Raw genomic sequence first — 16,712 nt, forward strand, 5'->3', positions numbered from 1 at the left:
AGCCTTGCCCACATTTTAGCAAGCAGGGCCTTAAACCCCCCGCCTGTCTGAGGAAATCAATGTCTGGTGCCCACCCGTGGTCCCTGAGGTGCAGCAGGAATGTTTAATGTTTAATGTTTAATGCAGGGAACGCTTTGCTGCTGCCCCCCAGCACTGAGGGCAGGAGGGCTGGGCCTGCCCGCTCCCGGCCGGGCGCAGGCAATACTTACATGATGAGCATTTTTAATTTGTGTTTCTCTGACGTAAGTTTTTGTCTTTGTGATTGTTTGTAGAATTGGTTTTCCTGCAGAAAGGGATGGGAGAGAAATGCATCAAAAATCAGTCACAGGTACAGGGAAAATGGACATAATTGTTACTTCATTAGGCAGCATTTCAATCTTCCTCCCTTCAACACAGTTTTAGCCTATGTATTTTAGCCCAATATTTGTTTTCTAGCAAGATGTTGCTTTTCTTTCCTCCGGTGCTAAGAAACGCACCAGACGGCCCAACACCATCTGTAATGTCACATGCAATATCAATCCTATGATTTATCACCTCCCACAACCCCCCAGATTATCCCAAAGAGGATTTTTTTCCCAAAAACACACTTACATTGGCCCAGCTGGTTCATCATCTGCAGCAAGCATCCCGAGGCACCAGGGAGAGACAAGGGAAGGAAAGAAAAAAAGAGTCAGTGTTTGTAGGGGGCCACAACGAGCAGCAAAGTGATCTATCTACAGCATCAAAGGCCATTCCAGTCGGGAGTGCAAGGATCATGGAGTTACTGCTCTGGATTCGGGTTTAATGGCAGGTATGTTGCTTCAATGGGTTTAGTTAACACTTGGAATGCTGGTCATGAAGGACTGCAACTGTAGCGGACAGATTGGTGCAACATGATCAAGACTCATCTTGTCCCCAAGTTCCAGTGGTTCAATCTCATAAAAAATAGATGAGGAGACAAACCAACGGTTCAGTTGTAAAATCCTGCTGGATGTTTGCTTGCATTGACTTTTCTTTAATATGCATTTTAATTTTTAAGCTGTTTTTCCACTGCTGATGGGTAACTCCTGGTATATACCCCAGAGGATACATACCCCACACTCATCTTTCCCCATGGATGAAACAACCTCTACATTCCCCATTTTTCTCAATGTTTAATTAGAAGGGACCAGGTTAGGAGGAGGCTGAAGGGGAACACTCGATTCCAGGCCCAACCATGGTCCTTGGGCAGCAGCATCCAGTGTCACCAGGAGGAGTCAGGGTGCTGGGACACCTCTGGACACATTTCAGCTGCAGAGGACTGACAGCATGTCCTGCCCATGGTCCTTGGCAAAACTCATTTAGGAACTGGCAGGGGGCAGGGAATCTGCCAATGAGGAATGTTTCATATCAACTCTCACGACCAATTGGGCTTTGTTTTGGAATTCTCAAACACCATTTTCACCCACGCTGTAGTACAGAAGACAAAAATGCATTTACACGACAGTACAAGAGTCAATCCAGGAGCCTAATGCTCCCACAGATGGATTTTGGGGGGACCAATTCAGGCCCTGCTGGTTTTGGCACTTGACAGTTGCCGTTCCCACCTCGTGCCGGAGGGATTTTTCAGGGAAGTCTTTGAGAAACTCTCAGCAGGATTCCACAAGGGTGCTTAGTGCACATGAAGCAGTTATGGAAATTACAGTCTTACAGTGTAGGCATCCGCATGAGCACACGCCAGGAGTAATGTCAGGCAGAGGGGACATTACTCCACCTGGGCCCTCGAGGCAACGGAGAGGCAAAGCCACCGCTAGCACAGACAGTGACCAGAACAGAAAATACTTCAAAAATAAAGAACTAACCACAAACCAAGAGCTTTACAGCCAAAGTAACAGACTAGCGACACACCGGTGTCCACAGAATTCCAGTACCAGCAACAGTAACTATCGGACAGGGTACAGAGAACTGGGACTAGGAAGGACAGCCAGACATCAATGTGCTGTTGTATATACAGTGAGATATACAGAGACACATCAGGTACTCGAACACAAAGCACAGCAGAGGAATCTACGGCTTCCTTCCACAAACATCTCTGGGAACCAAGGATCCGAGAGCAGCCCAGCTCCAGGTGGGCCAGCGAGCCTGGCCCCGAGGCCAGCGCTGCCCCTGAGACCCAACTCTGCTCCAACAAGCACCATCCACTGCTTTGGGAGTTTGTTTGGCTGGACTTCAGCAATAGCAAACTGCACCGTGGTCACTCGCTACAAAATAACCTTTATCCCTTCTCTGCTCAAAGATTTAAATGCCCGCTTCAGATAAGCAAGTTTGTGTTGTCAAAAATAAAAAAAAAATAATAATAATTTTAAAAAGCAGCTTCAAATTGATAAAGGCTGCCATTGGTGATTCCTCACAAAGACCCCACAAAAAAGCCAACTGGGAATACTCTATTTGGTGGATCCCCACAACTCCTCCCTGTCCCATCTCTAAGCTAAACCACAGATAAAAAGACCAAGGGAAATTCCCAGTCAGCTGCTAAGTGCTGGCAAAGCATCCCCAGTACAGTACAGACACAGACCGAACCCTCAGCGAAACCAGGGGCAACAGAACAACAGAAAAACCAGTACAAAATCAGACTAAAGAAAAGGTTCAAAACAGCAAACTGAAATCCAAATTAGTTGTGAACGTGAATGAGGAAGTTTTCAAGAGTGTTAACGTCATGACTTGTGCGTTGTATAGACTGAAGCGGAGGTTAAACAAACTCCAAAGCATGCAGAGCTCTCACTTACCACCATTTTTTAAGGGTATGATGCAATTGAAGGGGGGAAAAAAAAAAAAAGAAGTCATAGTAACCGACAAGATCAATTATCACCCAAAGCTTTAATGCCACAGCCCTGCTCTAGGACAGTCAGCAGCACCTATGCACAGAAAGGTCCCCCAGCACTGGGAGCAGCCACTGAGCTCCTCCTGCAGCACCTGCCCTGGCACTGGGATCTCCACAACCCCCCTGCTCAGAGCACAGCAATAACCCCACAGGCAGGCCTTTCCTCAGGGCATGGAGTGACCTGCTTCATGGGCTCCAAAACTGCACATTCTGAGCCAAAATGGGAGAAGTGCTGCTTGGCTTAACACAGGTAATCAATCTCTGCAGGCAGAAATAGCTGGGAATTAAAACTGGAAGATGATGACAAGTAGATCTCCCTTAGCTCCTCCACTTGGATGGGAATGTGTTTTGTGCCCCCCCCTCCGATTTTCAGCCTTAATTTACAGGCATTTTGTATGTCACTCAGTTTCTTTCACCGCCTTTGGAAAGCTACAGGGTTTATTTTTAGTATCAAATTAATCCTGGGTAGCATCTTGTGACTGGAGAAGTTAAAAATGAAACACTAGCGGCTTCTTCCAGCACTAAGATTTCAATTTTTGCTTCTGAAGGGATTCTACATCTCAGCTCATGCTTTAAAACCTGGAAAGAATCAATCCCAGCCTCGTTTGGGTTGGAAGGGACCTTAAAGCCCATCCAGTGCCACCCCTGCCATGGGCAGGGACACCTTCCACTGTCCCAGGCTGCTCCAAGCCCTGTCCAGCCTGGCCTTGGGCACTGCCAGGGACCCAGGAACAGCTCAAAGCTCTGGGTCCTGTGTCCATTCCCACTGGGATACAGCAATCCTGCTGGGAACAGCTGATGGATATGGCCTCACTCTGTACCTGCCTCACCCTGACAAATTTAAAGTGTAGGAGAGAAAGATGTGCATAGAAGGGAAAAAAAGCCCCACCAAAATCACTGGTTACAAAAGGTAAATGGTTGCAGTTAAAACAGTTTGTTTCTTTCAATTACTTACAGTAATAGCAGGAACAGGGAAAGTCAAGAGAAAAGCAAAAGAGGGTTAGAAAGAATGTGGGGATTGGGATGGAGCTTCTGCAGAGCCAGGAGAGGAAACACATTTAGGGGAAGTCTTTGGATTAGGCTGAGGAATGAGAGGGGAAGAAGGAAAAGGGACGTGTTATAACCCAGTCACCCCAGGGCTATGGATTTCCAAGTACAAACCACTCCCATTCCTGTGGGGAATGGAGCCAAGGGGTTTCACCTTCTACTTACCCCAGAAACACCCTTTAAGCCAGGGGCTGTGCTGATTTTAGACTATGGGATGCAACAACAGCAGAAAACCCTTCCTTTAGGAACTCTGCTAGGCTACCCTCAGCTGGTGCTGGCTGAGCTATGGAAACCAAGCAGCTCAGGCTGTACTCCAGAGAACAAAGCCATTCCCCTCTCTCCCTGCCCAGGGCAGCACCCTGGCATTCCCTGCTGGCACCTCCTCCCCTGGGCATGCAGCCACGTGCCAGGGCATGCCAGCTCATGCAGCTCTGACCCCCAAAGCCATGGAAGCTGCCCCTGGCCAGCCCCCTGTGGGTGTGCCAGCCCCCTGTGGTTGCTCTCTGGAACAGGGAGCGAGCTGGACGCTGCCTTGCCAGGTGTAAGGCAGGTCAGAACTGTTCTGAGAGGATGCAGGAATTCAGTCTGAGAAGATGCAGGAATTCAAGCGCCATCTGCCCTCCCTTCCTCCTTCCAGCACGGGATTTGGGTGTGCTGGGAGAACATCCACAGCAAACCCTGCTCCAGGCACCCCCTGATGCCACTGCTTTGGTGGGAACAGGGATTTCATGGGTGCAATGTTCCTTTTCCAGCTCTCCAGCAGCAGGACAAAGAATCAAGTCCCAAATCAGAGTCCTGAGAAGGAGGAAACATCAGCCAAGGAGCTCCTGAGCAGCCCTGGCCTGAGGCACACCAAGCAGCTCACGGACACACAAAGCCAGGTCCATGCAAAACCGAGGCCTGCAGTCAGGAAATGCCAAAGTTAAAGGAGTGTCCCTGCTCTGCCAGCATGGCAGCACCTCCAGCAGAGGGAACCTTTACACTGAACTGCTCCAAGTGCAGCCAGGAGCCCATCACCCTCCCCAGCCTCCCTGGCACGCTGAACCAGGGCACGGGAAGCCTGTAGAACATGGAGATCTGAGAGAAAGGGAAACATTCAATTGTTTCTTTGGGCTGGCCAGGCAGAATTTCCAGGCGCTGGGGAAAAAGTTCCAGAGGTCTGAGGGATCCTCTCACCCAGAGAACACTTCTGTCCCATCAGTCACGTCCCTCAGGACTAACTGGGCACTTGTGCCCAGCACCAGGCTGGTCTCACCTGAGAGACCCAGCACACCCCAAACATTGTCATTTGTGCAGGTTTAACTGAGCCAGCCCTAAAGTATCACCTGGGCACAGCATGAGGTGAGAGCTCATCGTGGGCACCTGCAGCTCCCAGCAGAATGCAAAACCAGCAGCTCATCCTGCACTGCCCCAGCCAGGAGCCAAGGTGTGCTCCAGCAGTTCATTAACAGCTCCTTCTGCTCCAAAACCCTTTGCTTTTTTTCCTCCACCCTGAGGAAGTGGGTTTTCCACAGGAAGTGGCCTTGTTTAGCAGCACTGGTTTTCTCCAAATTTTAAAAACAATCCTTAGGAGTGGTCTGAGTAAGCCACACTTCCAGTTCTCTGTGCACTCCTCTCAGCAGGCCAGATGGTGGCCAGGCCATCAGAGGACTCCTGAGGGACAGTGGCAGACACCCTGAGGTGGACGTGTGGCACCTGCAGAGTGGGGACACACCACAGTCCAACACCTGCACCCAGCCCAGAGATCTGCAGCCAGAGCCATCCCCCAGCACGGTGTGCAACAGATCCAGGGGGGCCACCCACCCTCACACCTGCTGTGGGTCACAGGCTGACACACACCTGGGGACTCCAGAAGGCCATTCCAGAGTTATTCCACCCTGGAAAGAGGGGGTGTTGGTGCTGATGATGGAACAATCCCAGTGTCTAAATTTGGGGATGTCCAAGGAGAACATTCCCATCCCAGCAGGAAGGGCAGCACCAGCTCCGTGGTTGTTGCAGCACCACCTGAGCAGAGCTCTGCCACGAGCACATCCCTAAAGGTGAGCAATTCCCACTGACACCAGGGCTGGAAAAGGCAGCAGAGCTCCTGGCTGTGCCAGCTGCTGTGGAACAGGAGTGCTGTGTGTTTGGCCTCAGCTGCTGGCTCAGCCACAGCTCCCTCTGCAGCAGCGGGGGCGGAGGTGGGATTTGGGAGGGGGAGCTGAAATCCCAAACTCCGAGCGCGCCGCTGCATTCCAGCATTAACTTTGGCATTTCGTAACCATGTCTTGAAAATAAGAAAATTCAGGATAACCCCAGTCAAACATCCCCACGTGGCAATCAGGAGGCTCCTGATGATTTCCCATGTGTGCATTTGTCCGTGCCCTGCCCCTGGGGCATTCCCCACTGCGGCAGCACAGAAAGCTTTGGTGCCAGGATGGAAAATGCACAACTACCCAAGGAATGTGGGACTCAGGGTGGCATGGTGCCAGCTGTGTCCATCAGCCAGGCAAACCTCATCCCCAGCTACAGACTGTCACACTCAGCATGGATTTCTCCTCCAGGAAAGGGGACAGGGAGAACATTTGACCCCCACGGAGGTGTGTCATGTCACTCCCCAGGGCTCTGCCTTCACAACAGCAGCCCCAGTGAGCACTGGAGTGACCTCAGCTCCTTGGCTCATCATCCCTGACAGCTCCAGGGGGATGATGAGCCTGCATCCCTCGGGTACCTGGGGAGTGGCCACACCAGCCAGGAAAACTGCCTTGGAAAGAGGCAGGGAACTCTTCACCTCCAATGTGAGCTCCAGAGTGAGCTGGTCACACCACGGCCAATTCCTGTTGGATTCCGTCCATTTGGGACTGTTGGCAGGGAATATTTGTGTATCAAATTCCCTGGTCCTTGTGAAATTTCATCCAATGAAAATTCTGATCAGGGGGAACTGTAATCACTGACATGGAGGAGGAGGAAAATGAAAATTGACTGTTCCAAGTTTTCCGGGCTGGTGGAGGTCCCTGAAGCCACACTGAGGGCAGGACAAGCCCTGGAGCCACTGGAAGCTGTTAGTGATGCACAGAACATGCACTATGGTTCACCTGGGAGCTCCACCCTGAGAGCAGCCCCCACACATGCTCTGTAAGCAGTTAGTAAGTGCTACTCAAGGCTTACAACCAAAGCTGGTTTCCTCTGGGGATGCACTACCTCAGCCAGTTCTGATCCAAGCCTCGGCCCCGCTCCCGTTATTCCATTTGCTGTGTTCCACGAGCTCCTCTCCTCGCTGTGGATCCCGTGGGAGGCTGTGAGGGTGGCTGTGCCCACCCCACACACACATCACTGTGCCACACCTCTATTTTCATGGCCCTGCAGCCCCACAGCCACACCCAGCTGCCCTGGGTAACAGCTCTCACTGAAAGGGCTTGGCCAGCCCAGGATGGTGCTGAGGATCACTCCAGCATGCTGCCCTCCACCTGCCCCATGGTTCTTCCATTGTGCTCCTGCAGCACCACGACATTCCTGCTGCTTCTCCCAAGGAGTCCTCGCAGAGGTTTTCTTGCTACAAACTGGAGTAAGCTGCTAGCAGCACATTAAAGGCGGTTTCTCAGCATGGGTCTGGCAAATACTCAGCCTCACACTGCCCCTTTCCCCAGCTGTGCACAGGGGAAGGTGTGCAGGAGCTCAGAGATAAAAGTTACTACTAGTTATATGTACCAAACACAGATGAATTACTTATTGCTACCATCAAACCTGATAATAAGCCCTATTTTTATAAAATCTAATCAGTGGCTACAATAGATACAGGTTCCAGAGCATTCCTTAACTACAGATTCAGCTACACAGCAGAGTAAGAGCCCTCCCCTCCTTTCTGAACCCTGCACACATTTTAGTTCTGAAGCACCTTTGCAGCCCCAATCCCTTGAAGTGCAATGATTCCTTGGTTTGAGTGTAATGTCCCCTGACAGCCCCCGCTGGGAGAAGGGAATGCCACCAGGGTGAGGGTGCTGCCAGCTCTGCCCTGTGCCGCTCCTTGGGGCGCACACACAGAGAGATGCGACAAAGCTTGAAAGACATCCACAACCCCCCTGAGACCCCTGAGATCCAGCCCTGGGCCTTGCACCCTGTGGGCTTCATGTCCGGAGAGGGAGGAGAGGAGAAAGGCAGGAGCGTGGAGCGGGGCGGGCTGTGCTGCTGGTCCTTCCTGCACTCCTCCTCCAGCAGCAGCAGCAGCAGCAGCGGGGCCGGGCGGCTCAGCGGCGGCGCGGGGCGCACTTACCGTCGGGAACTTCGTCCGGCCGCTTCCGCTTCTCGTAGATGACGATGATGACCACCAGGATGACGATCTCTGCCAGGATGCCTAGAAAGGGCCACAGCGGGGCCAGGTGGCTGCGCACGCGCAGGATGGTGGTGACCGACACGGAGCCCACCTGGTTGGTGGCGTTGCACTGGTACTCGCCGGGGTCCTCGTTGATCTGCAGGTTTGTGATGCTCAGCTCGGTGTAGTTCTCTTTGTTGGAAATGAAGAACCTGCCCGAGGAGTTGTTGATGTCCTGGCAAAGGGACAGGGGTGGGAAATGGCGACAGCTTTAAGGTTTTTGTGGCACAGGAACAGGGGATTTGAGGGAGGAGCCCAGGCCTGGTGTTTGTCTCTCCAAACACCACAAACAGAACCCTGCACTCAGGGCTCTGATCACTGCCAGCACTGAGCCACTCCTTAACACCTCCAGCTCACACTCAGCAGGGAACACTCATCCCATCCTGTACGTGCTTCACATTTTGGCTCCATCCATCCAACCCATGCAGCAACAGGAAACAGCTGGGCTGGAGGGGTTGCAAATTCCAGCTCCGCTCTGCTATTCCCACTGCTGGTCACATTTTCCTGCTCACCACATCACTGGCTACACAGAACAAACAGATCACCCAAGCTCTAACAGGGATCACTGCCACCTCCTCATATTAAGTCTTGTGAGCTCAACCAGTAAAACTTGGAGGAATTTATAACCCAGTGTGGTTTTAAATCACATTTCTAAGTTAGTTTTGCAGTTTGCAGCAAGTTCCAGAAAACAGTTTCAGGGTAAGTTCTTACATTTGCCCAGCAGTGCAGTGAGCAATTTTTTTCACATACCAGTAATAAAACTATCAATTTTATACTTATATATTTTAATATATTTATATTTTTATATATTGATCTTGATATATAAAAATCAATTTTATATTCACCCATCCATCCTCACTGCTGTCAAAAATACCCACCTTCACTCACCCTTTGGAGGGACTGCACATTGAGCAGTCACAAAGCTCCTTCAACAGCCCATCCCCAGCCCCAGGGTGCTGCTCTCCTCCCTCTCATGGGGTCTGAGCAGGGTTCCTGACCCCATTCCTCACCTCAAACACGCCATTGACCTTCTTGCGCCACACCCACTCGGGGTGGGGGAAGCCCACGGACTTGCAGTACATCAGGGCCTCCTGGCCCTCGTTTTTGTTCTCACTCCTCTTGTGCCCAGTGATGTCAGGAACGGCTACGAGACAACAGAGCAGCTTGTAAGTACAAACAGGCTTCTTTCACTCACCTGCACACAAATCCCTCCTGCTCCCTGGAAGCTGGGCTTTGCCACCCGAGGGGATGTTAGGGATGAAGTGTGTGTGTGTGTGTGTGTGTGTGTGTGTGTGTGTGTGTGTGTGTGTGTGTGTGTGCCTAGGAGCAGCCCTAACCCCTGCGCCCTGTGTGTGACCCTGGGAGCAGTCCTAACCCCTGTGCCCTGTGTGTGTCCCTCAGAGCAGCCCTAACCCTGTGCTCTGTGTGTCCCTGGGAGCAGCTCTAACCCCTGTGTGTCCCTCAGCACAGCTCTAACCCATGCTCTGTGTCCCTGGGAGCAGCTCTAACCCCTGTGTGTCCCTCAGCACAGCTCTAACCCGTGTGTCCCTCAGCACAGCTCTAACCCCTGTGTGTCCCTGGGAGCAGCTCTAACCCCTGTGTGTCCCTCGGAGCAGCCCTAAGCCCCCCCTGAGCTTAGGCTGGCTCAGGGCAGTGCCTGGGCTGACCCCTGGCCCAGCAGATGGCCCCAGGCTGCAGGGCCCACCTTTAAAGCTGCAGCTCCTAATTACAGCACACGTGGCTGGATGTGTGATGGCAGCTCTGAGCTGTTAATCCAGCCCAGGCCAGCCTGGCTGCTCCAGGAAACTGGAATTTCCTCCACCAGCACATTCCCTGCAGGTGCACACAGAGCCAGCAATTCCAGCTGCAGGCTGAGATCATGAGGGGAATTTCTCAAAGGGAACAAAAGCTCTCGTGCCAGCAGACAGCAGCTGAGCCTGCTCTCCCCAAAATTGCAGCAGCAATCTTTGGGAAATGCCTGGCAAGCTGCTCTGCTTCCTACTGTGCTGTGTCAAAGGGCTTTGGGTGCAGGGAGCATCCCGTGCCTCAGATCCTTTTTGGAGTGTAGCAGCATTATCCAAATGAGATTGTGAAGCACAGCAAACCCAGGGCTGTAGGAAAGCCTGGGCTCCAGCTCCTGCTGGTGTGTGTTCAGCTGGGCAGGCACACAGGAGAGGCCCCAGGCATCCTCCAAGTGCCCATGGGAATTCCAGCAGCATTTCCAGCCCAGCATTTCCAGCCCGGCATTTCCAGCCCGGCATTTCCAGCCCAGCATTTCCAGCCCAGCATTTCCAGCCCAGCATTTCCAGCCCAGCATTTCCAGCACAGCATTTCCAGCACGGCATTTCCAGCCCGGCATTTCCAGCCCGGCATTTCCAGCCCGGCTTTTCCAGCCCGGCATTTCCAACCCGGCATTTCCACCACAGCTTTTCCAGCCCAGCATTTCCAGCCCAGCATTTCCAGCACAGCTTTTCCAGCACAGCTTTTCCAGCACAGCTTTTCCAGCACAGCTTTTCCAGCACAGCTTTTCCAGCCCAGCATTTCCAGCACAGCATTTCCAGCCCAGCACTTCCTGGCCTTTGCAGGAGTCCTGACCAGAGGATGAAGCCCAGCCAGATGCCAGCCAGCTCTTTAATTCCAAGATGATGCCAAAACCACTACACCATCATAGGTAAGAACAGGCCAAGAATGAACCCAAGGGGTTTATTTAAGAAAACTGACACTCAAAATGTGGCACAGACATCCTTTATGAAAAATCCTTTCCTCAGGATTTTTCCTCCTGAGAAGCTGAGAGGCCTCAGAAACGAAATGTAAACATTGATTATCTGCTGCTGTGGAATGCAACAGGTGCATCTGTGATTGGTCTCATGGGGTTGTTTCTAATTAATGGCCAATCACAGTCAGCTGGCTCAGACTCTGGTCAGTCACAAGATTTTATCATCATTCCTTTTCCTCGCTCGCTTTCTGATGAAATCCTCTCTTCTATTCTTTCAGTAGAGGTTTAATACATCATTTTCTTTTAATAGAATATATATCATAAAATAATAAATCAGCCTTCTGAAACATGGAGTCAAGATTCTCATCTCTCCCCTCATCCTGGCACCCCTGCAAACACCACCACCCAAAATGCATCTTTCCACATCAGACATAAAAATCCCCTGAGAGACATAAAATAAAACCTGACCTGCACGAAGGCACCAGATCCAAACAACCCCCTGGTCTTGCACAGAAAGGAGCTGGAGGAAGCTGGGAGGAGCACTCCCCACCTGCCAGGGGCAGAACACCTGGAGCAGATGGAGCTGCTGAGCTGAATTCATGTCCCCAGGCAGGAAATCACTCAGCCCTGGGGCTGGCAGTGCTGTGCTGCTGCAGGACCCAGGCACTGCACAGCACCTGTCCCCAGCCTGGAAAATGGAATTTATCCCAAATAATGAGGGCTCCAGAGGGGACTGTCACCTGGGGACATACTGAAAGGTGCCACCACTTCCCTGCTGGGCCTGAGACCTTCTTAAAGCAGGAGCTGGGTGAGCCCCCTGTGGCTTTTGCTTCCTGGAGGAGGCCAAGGAGGGATCTCCTCCAGCCCAGCGGTGACAAGGACACGATCCCAGAGCTGGCACTGCTGGAACGCCACCAGGGCTGCAAGCTGGCAACATTCCCATGAGGAGCAGCAGTGGCACTCAGCAGCTCGAGGCTGCTGGCTTCCAGTGCCACCCTGAGCAGGGCTGAGCTGGAAAAGGGGACAGGGACAGCAGTCCCAGCTGGCCCAGTTTGTGTGAGGCTGCTGGCAGGGAGGGAAGGGACAGCAAAGGACAGGGAACACTTTCTGGGACACCTCCACTCCTGCTGCAGGGGGACACAATGACACTGCAGAAGGAGAGGCCAGCTCCCAGCGTGCTCCCAGCTCCCAGGGAGATGCCAGCAGAGCAGCAGTGCCCAGAATACCTCAGCTCCTCCCTGGCTCTGCTGGGCCAGGGCTATTCCTGGAGCACCCAGGGGCTCTGTGCACTGCTGGGTTTCAGTGCCACCAGCAGACACCAACCAGCATTTTCTGTCCCAGACAGTGCAGGAAGCAGTGCCCTGCTGGCCCCACACCCCTGCAGCCCCAGCTTTAGCAAAGCTTCCCTGGGAAGCTTTTCAAGCCAGGACTGCTCCTTGCACCACCCTGCTCTGTGCCAGCCAAAGCCCAGGGATGATTCCTTAGGTTTATTTTTTCTGTTCTGTGTTGGTGTGCAGCTTTAGCTTTATATTCAGGGTTCCTGGGATCTTTCACAGGACAGTGGAAACAAAACAATCCTGTTCCAGCTGGAGACTCCAGGACTGGAGACTCTTCAAACTTCAGGCCCAAAGCATGAACAATGTGAGAAGAGGAGAGCAGGCAAGCAAGCAAGGAGGATGAAACTTCATCATTTGAAGCTGTTAATTGGACAGTTAACTCCTATATGCAAATGGACTAAAACTTATAAAATGTGAGATCTCATGAACAAGCCCTGCTTTGCTTCCATCTTGGAGCCATCTGGGCACTGCCAGGGTGTGCCCTTTGGGGGCACTTCAGTAAATCTCCACTTTATTCCCCTTAACTCCATCCAGCCTCTGCTCCAGCTCATCAGGGTGAGGCAGGTTTAGGTGGGAAGGATTTGGATTTCAGCTCCCTCTGCTCTGTCTCTGCTGATCAGCAGCACCAGCAGAATGCCCCTGGCAAAGGGAGCTTTGGATTCCTGAAAAATCCTCAAGGTGGGCTGGAAACACCTCACAAAGAGCAAAAGGAAGGAGAGTTAATTTAAATTAACTGCTATAAAACAAAGGGAAAATAAAAATAGACATTCAGGCATGCTTGACATGAGAGGAATTCTAACCAGCATAGTTTTGATAGTTTTAAACCGAAACACAGGAGGAAAGGGGTTTGTGGCAGGGTGACCATGGGGCTCCCAACAGCACAGAACTCAGTGTGCAGCAGCTTTCTGAAGGGTTTGGGGGTCACACAGCCAGGAAAATTCATCTCCTCATGTACAGGAGGCATTCAGCCCTTCCAAGCTCTTTACCACTGAAAAGGAGAGGGAAATTTAAATGTGTGACACCTCCAAACCGTGGCCCAGTTCCCTTCAAGTTTCTCATTAATAGACAAAATTAAAGCAAGGGCAAAGCACCTAAAAATATTCCTGCACTGAGGGGTGACCTGAACAGGGCTCTGGAAAGTTTCTTTTTCTGGTTATGACTCCAACCCCTGTCTCCCTGTGGAGCTTGAAGGCACCAGGAGAAGGGGGAATGTGAGAGGATTTTCGTGGGCTCAGAGAGTGCCCAACTGAATTTATTCCTGGCAGAGAGGAGCCAGGCTGCAGCAGACAGCCAGGAACTGAGGCCCAGGCTGTTCCCCAGGAACAGGAAGGTGCAAAGGGAGCAGGAGGAATCCCTTGATGAGGCAGGGGCAGAAAGGCCTGGCAGGAAGGGCAATTCCAAAGGTCCTTCCAGCAGCTGTTTCCTCTGCCCTGCTCCCGAGATCCTGGAGGACCAGGGGCACTGCACAGTTCTCCAGGGCTGCAGTGCATTGCCTGGGGTTCTTTTCATGCTCAGGCCTCCAGAGCTGCCCACCAGCACTGCAGGGATAGCCCAGGTGGAAATGCAGCAATCAAGGATCCCCTTCCAGGGGGCAGGAGGGGTGCCCTGGCCTGGCCTGGCAGCTCCAGCCAAACCACCCCACCAAAATCACCCCCAGCCTGCTCCAGTGCCAAGGAAAAGGAGACACGAGATCCCTGCTCCAAGGGGCTCTTTCCCTACACCCAGCATTTGCTGCATTCCCTAAATCCAGCATTTCACTAAACCCAGCATTTGCTGCATTCCCCAAACCCAGTGTTTCCCTAAACCCAGCATTTCCTGGATTCCCTAAACCCAGTGTTTCCCTAAACCCAACATTTGCTGCATTCCCTAAACCCAGAATTTGCTGGATTCCCTAAATCCAGAATTGCTGCATTCCCTAAATCCAGCATTTCACTAAACCCAGCATTTGCTGCATTCCCTAAGTCCAGCACTTCCCTAATTCCAGCATTTGCTGGATTCCCCAAACCCAGCACTTCCCTACACCCAGCATTTGCTGCATTCCCTAAATCCAGCATTTCACTAAACCCAGCACTTCCCTACACCCAGCATTTGCTGCATTCCCCAAACCCAGTGCTTCCCTAAACCCAGCATTTCCTGGATTTCCTAAACCCAGGGTTTCCCTAAACCCAGCATTTGCTGCATTCCCTAAACCCAGAATTTGCTGGATTCCCTAAATCCAGAATTGCTGCATTCCCTAAACCCAGCATTTGCTGACTCCCTAAATCCAGCATTTCCCTAAATCCAGTATTTGCTGCATTCTCTAAATCCAGCATTTCCTTACACCCAGCATTTGCTGCTTTCCTAAATCCAGCATTTCCCTAAACCCAGCATTTGCTGCATTTCCTAAACCCAGCATTTGCTGCATTCCCTAAATCCAGCATTTCCATGAATACAGCAGTTGCTGGATTCCCTAAACCCAGCATTTGTTGCATTCCCCAAACCCAGCATTTCCTTACAGCCAGCACTTGCTCAGCCCCAGGTTTGCAGCTCAGGGCTGCCCTCACAGCTCTGGGGAGCTGAGCAGGAACAAAGCCCCCCCAGAAGTCCAGCAGAGCTGGGCTGGGGGAATCCAGCTTGGAATGAATCCCCAGGAATGGCACCAAATGCTTCCATTAAACCCTGAATTCCCAACTGCTCTCACACCTCTGCCCTAAGGATTTTTTTGGGAAAAAATCCCAGAATGGTTTTGGTGAAGGGACCTAAAACCCATCCAGTGCCATGTGCAGGGACACTTCCCAGTGTGCCAGGCTGCTCCAGGGCCATGGCAGGGACAGGAGGCACAGCACACCATGGCAGTGGCCCTGCATGCCCTGGCTGCCTCTGCCACAGGCTCTGGAGAAGCTGTTCACAAGCTGTCAGAAAATCCCTATTTTTGGAGCACTTTGGCATTCAGCAGCCTCCTTCCCCTGTGCATCAGCAGTGAGAGCTGCACCCTAATTACAATCAGCATAATTACAATTAACTCTGAGTGTAATTGCTCCAGCACCAACAGGAGCCATGCAGGTAAATATGAGATCACAGGTGTGATGGGCACCCAGGTGGTGTCACTGTCCCCACATCTGCTCCAAGTGCAGTCCCCATTTGCTGTCCCCACTTTCCCAGGAGGGTATTTAGGTGTAAATTACCTGTGGGAAGTGAGTAGGATCAGTTCTCCTTGCATTCAATCACAGGAATTGCCATTTCCTCCCCCAGAGTGAGCTCCCAGCTCCCTGCCAGGCTCTGCTGGTGGCCCTGCCTGGCACAGCAGCAGCCAAGCCCCCTGGCAAACATCCCAAGGGCCCTGCAGGGACCATCAGAGCTGCCTGAGCTCTTGCTCCACTCCCAAAGTTGCATTTCCCCTCTCCAGGAGTGGTTTGTCACCTAAAGCAGCCCAGAGGAGCCAAGAGGAGCTTTACATTTTAATTAACATCAGGAGATTCAGCAATTAGAGCAAAAGGGCAGGATGGGATAAAAAAAATCCCCAAGACAAGGAAAAGGAGGAAAATGGAACCTCTCCAGCTGTGTATCCTGAACACCCAGCCCAGCTCCTCAGGGTGGTGAATTCCCTTTCCCACAGACTGATGGATCCTCAGCTGGATCCCAGGGCCTGCCAAATTCCACACAAATTCCCAACCTCAGCCTCCTGCAGCCCTGTGGGAATTCCCTGGGAATTCCCTGACACCAGCACTGCTCTGTGGCTCCCTACAGCCACACTTGTGGCAAACCTTGCCCATTGTGCAGCTTTTATTCCTAATCTCAGACTCCAGGAGGTGCCCACAAACCCATGGCTGCTCCCATCTCTTGAGCTCCTTCCCTGGATGTGTGCCAGCCTTTCCCTGGAAATCAGAGCTTTTATCTATGACAACAAAACATTATTTCTGCTATGAAGCCAGGCACGGTGAGGAGGCCTTTGCTGTGTTGTGGGGCTGCTGAGGGAGGCAGGGAGTGCCAGGGGAGGGGACAAGGGGACAGTGAGGGTCCCAGCAGTACCTCTGACCTCGATGGTGGCGTTGGCCACGGGCGAGCCGGAGAACACGAACACACACAGGTACTCCCCTGACTCCTCTGCTCGGGCCTTCAGGATCCTGCAGGGACAGCACACACAGCTAATTAACACCCCTTAATTGCACCCGCTAATTGTGGGTGCAACCAGAGCATGCCCACCCTCCCCAGCACACATTAAGGCAAGTTTCCGCCCCCAGAAAACTCCTTTTTTATTGATTTATTTGTATTAATTATTCCCATTAAAATGATTCCTTTTTAATAATTATTTTATTTATTATTAAATCTTTTATTTATTATTAATTGTTCTATTTATTAATAATTATTGTATTTATTATTCTTCCCTTTTTTTATGAATTCTTTTTCAATCAAGCAAAAGAGCCCCTGCAGAAGAACACAAACCCT

The 16,712-nt window shown here is 51.7% G+C and overlaps 1 protein-coding gene across 1 annotated transcript in view; it reads right to left on the reverse strand.

The window, feature by feature from the left end:
- Positions 1 to 16,712, reverse strand: part of NPTN (neuroplastin) — a 49,794-nt gene that overhangs the window by 1,204 nt on the left and 31,878 nt on the right. The window contains exons 3-7 of the mRNA XM_058033632.1: positions 16,296 to 16,390; positions 9,245 to 9,378; positions 8,136 to 8,409; positions 592 to 613; positions 210 to 283 (exon numbers count right to left, since the gene is read on the reverse strand). Coding sequence (XP_057889615.1) covers positions 223 to 283; positions 592 to 613; positions 8,136 to 8,409; positions 9,245 to 9,378; positions 16,296 to 16,390 — 586 coding nt within the window. The 3' untranslated portion in view covers positions 210 to 222. The remainder of the gene's footprint in view (positions 1 to 209; positions 284 to 591; positions 614 to 8,135; positions 8,410 to 9,244; positions 9,379 to 16,295; positions 16,391 to 16,712) is intronic.

Source organism: Melospiza georgiana, chromosome 13 (assembly GCF_028018845.1).
Source record: "Melospiza georgiana isolate bMelGeo1 chromosome 13, bMelGeo1.pri, whole genome shotgun sequence".
Classification (NCBI taxonomy): Eukaryota; Metazoa; Chordata; class Aves; order Passeriformes; family Passerellidae; genus Melospiza; species Melospiza georgiana.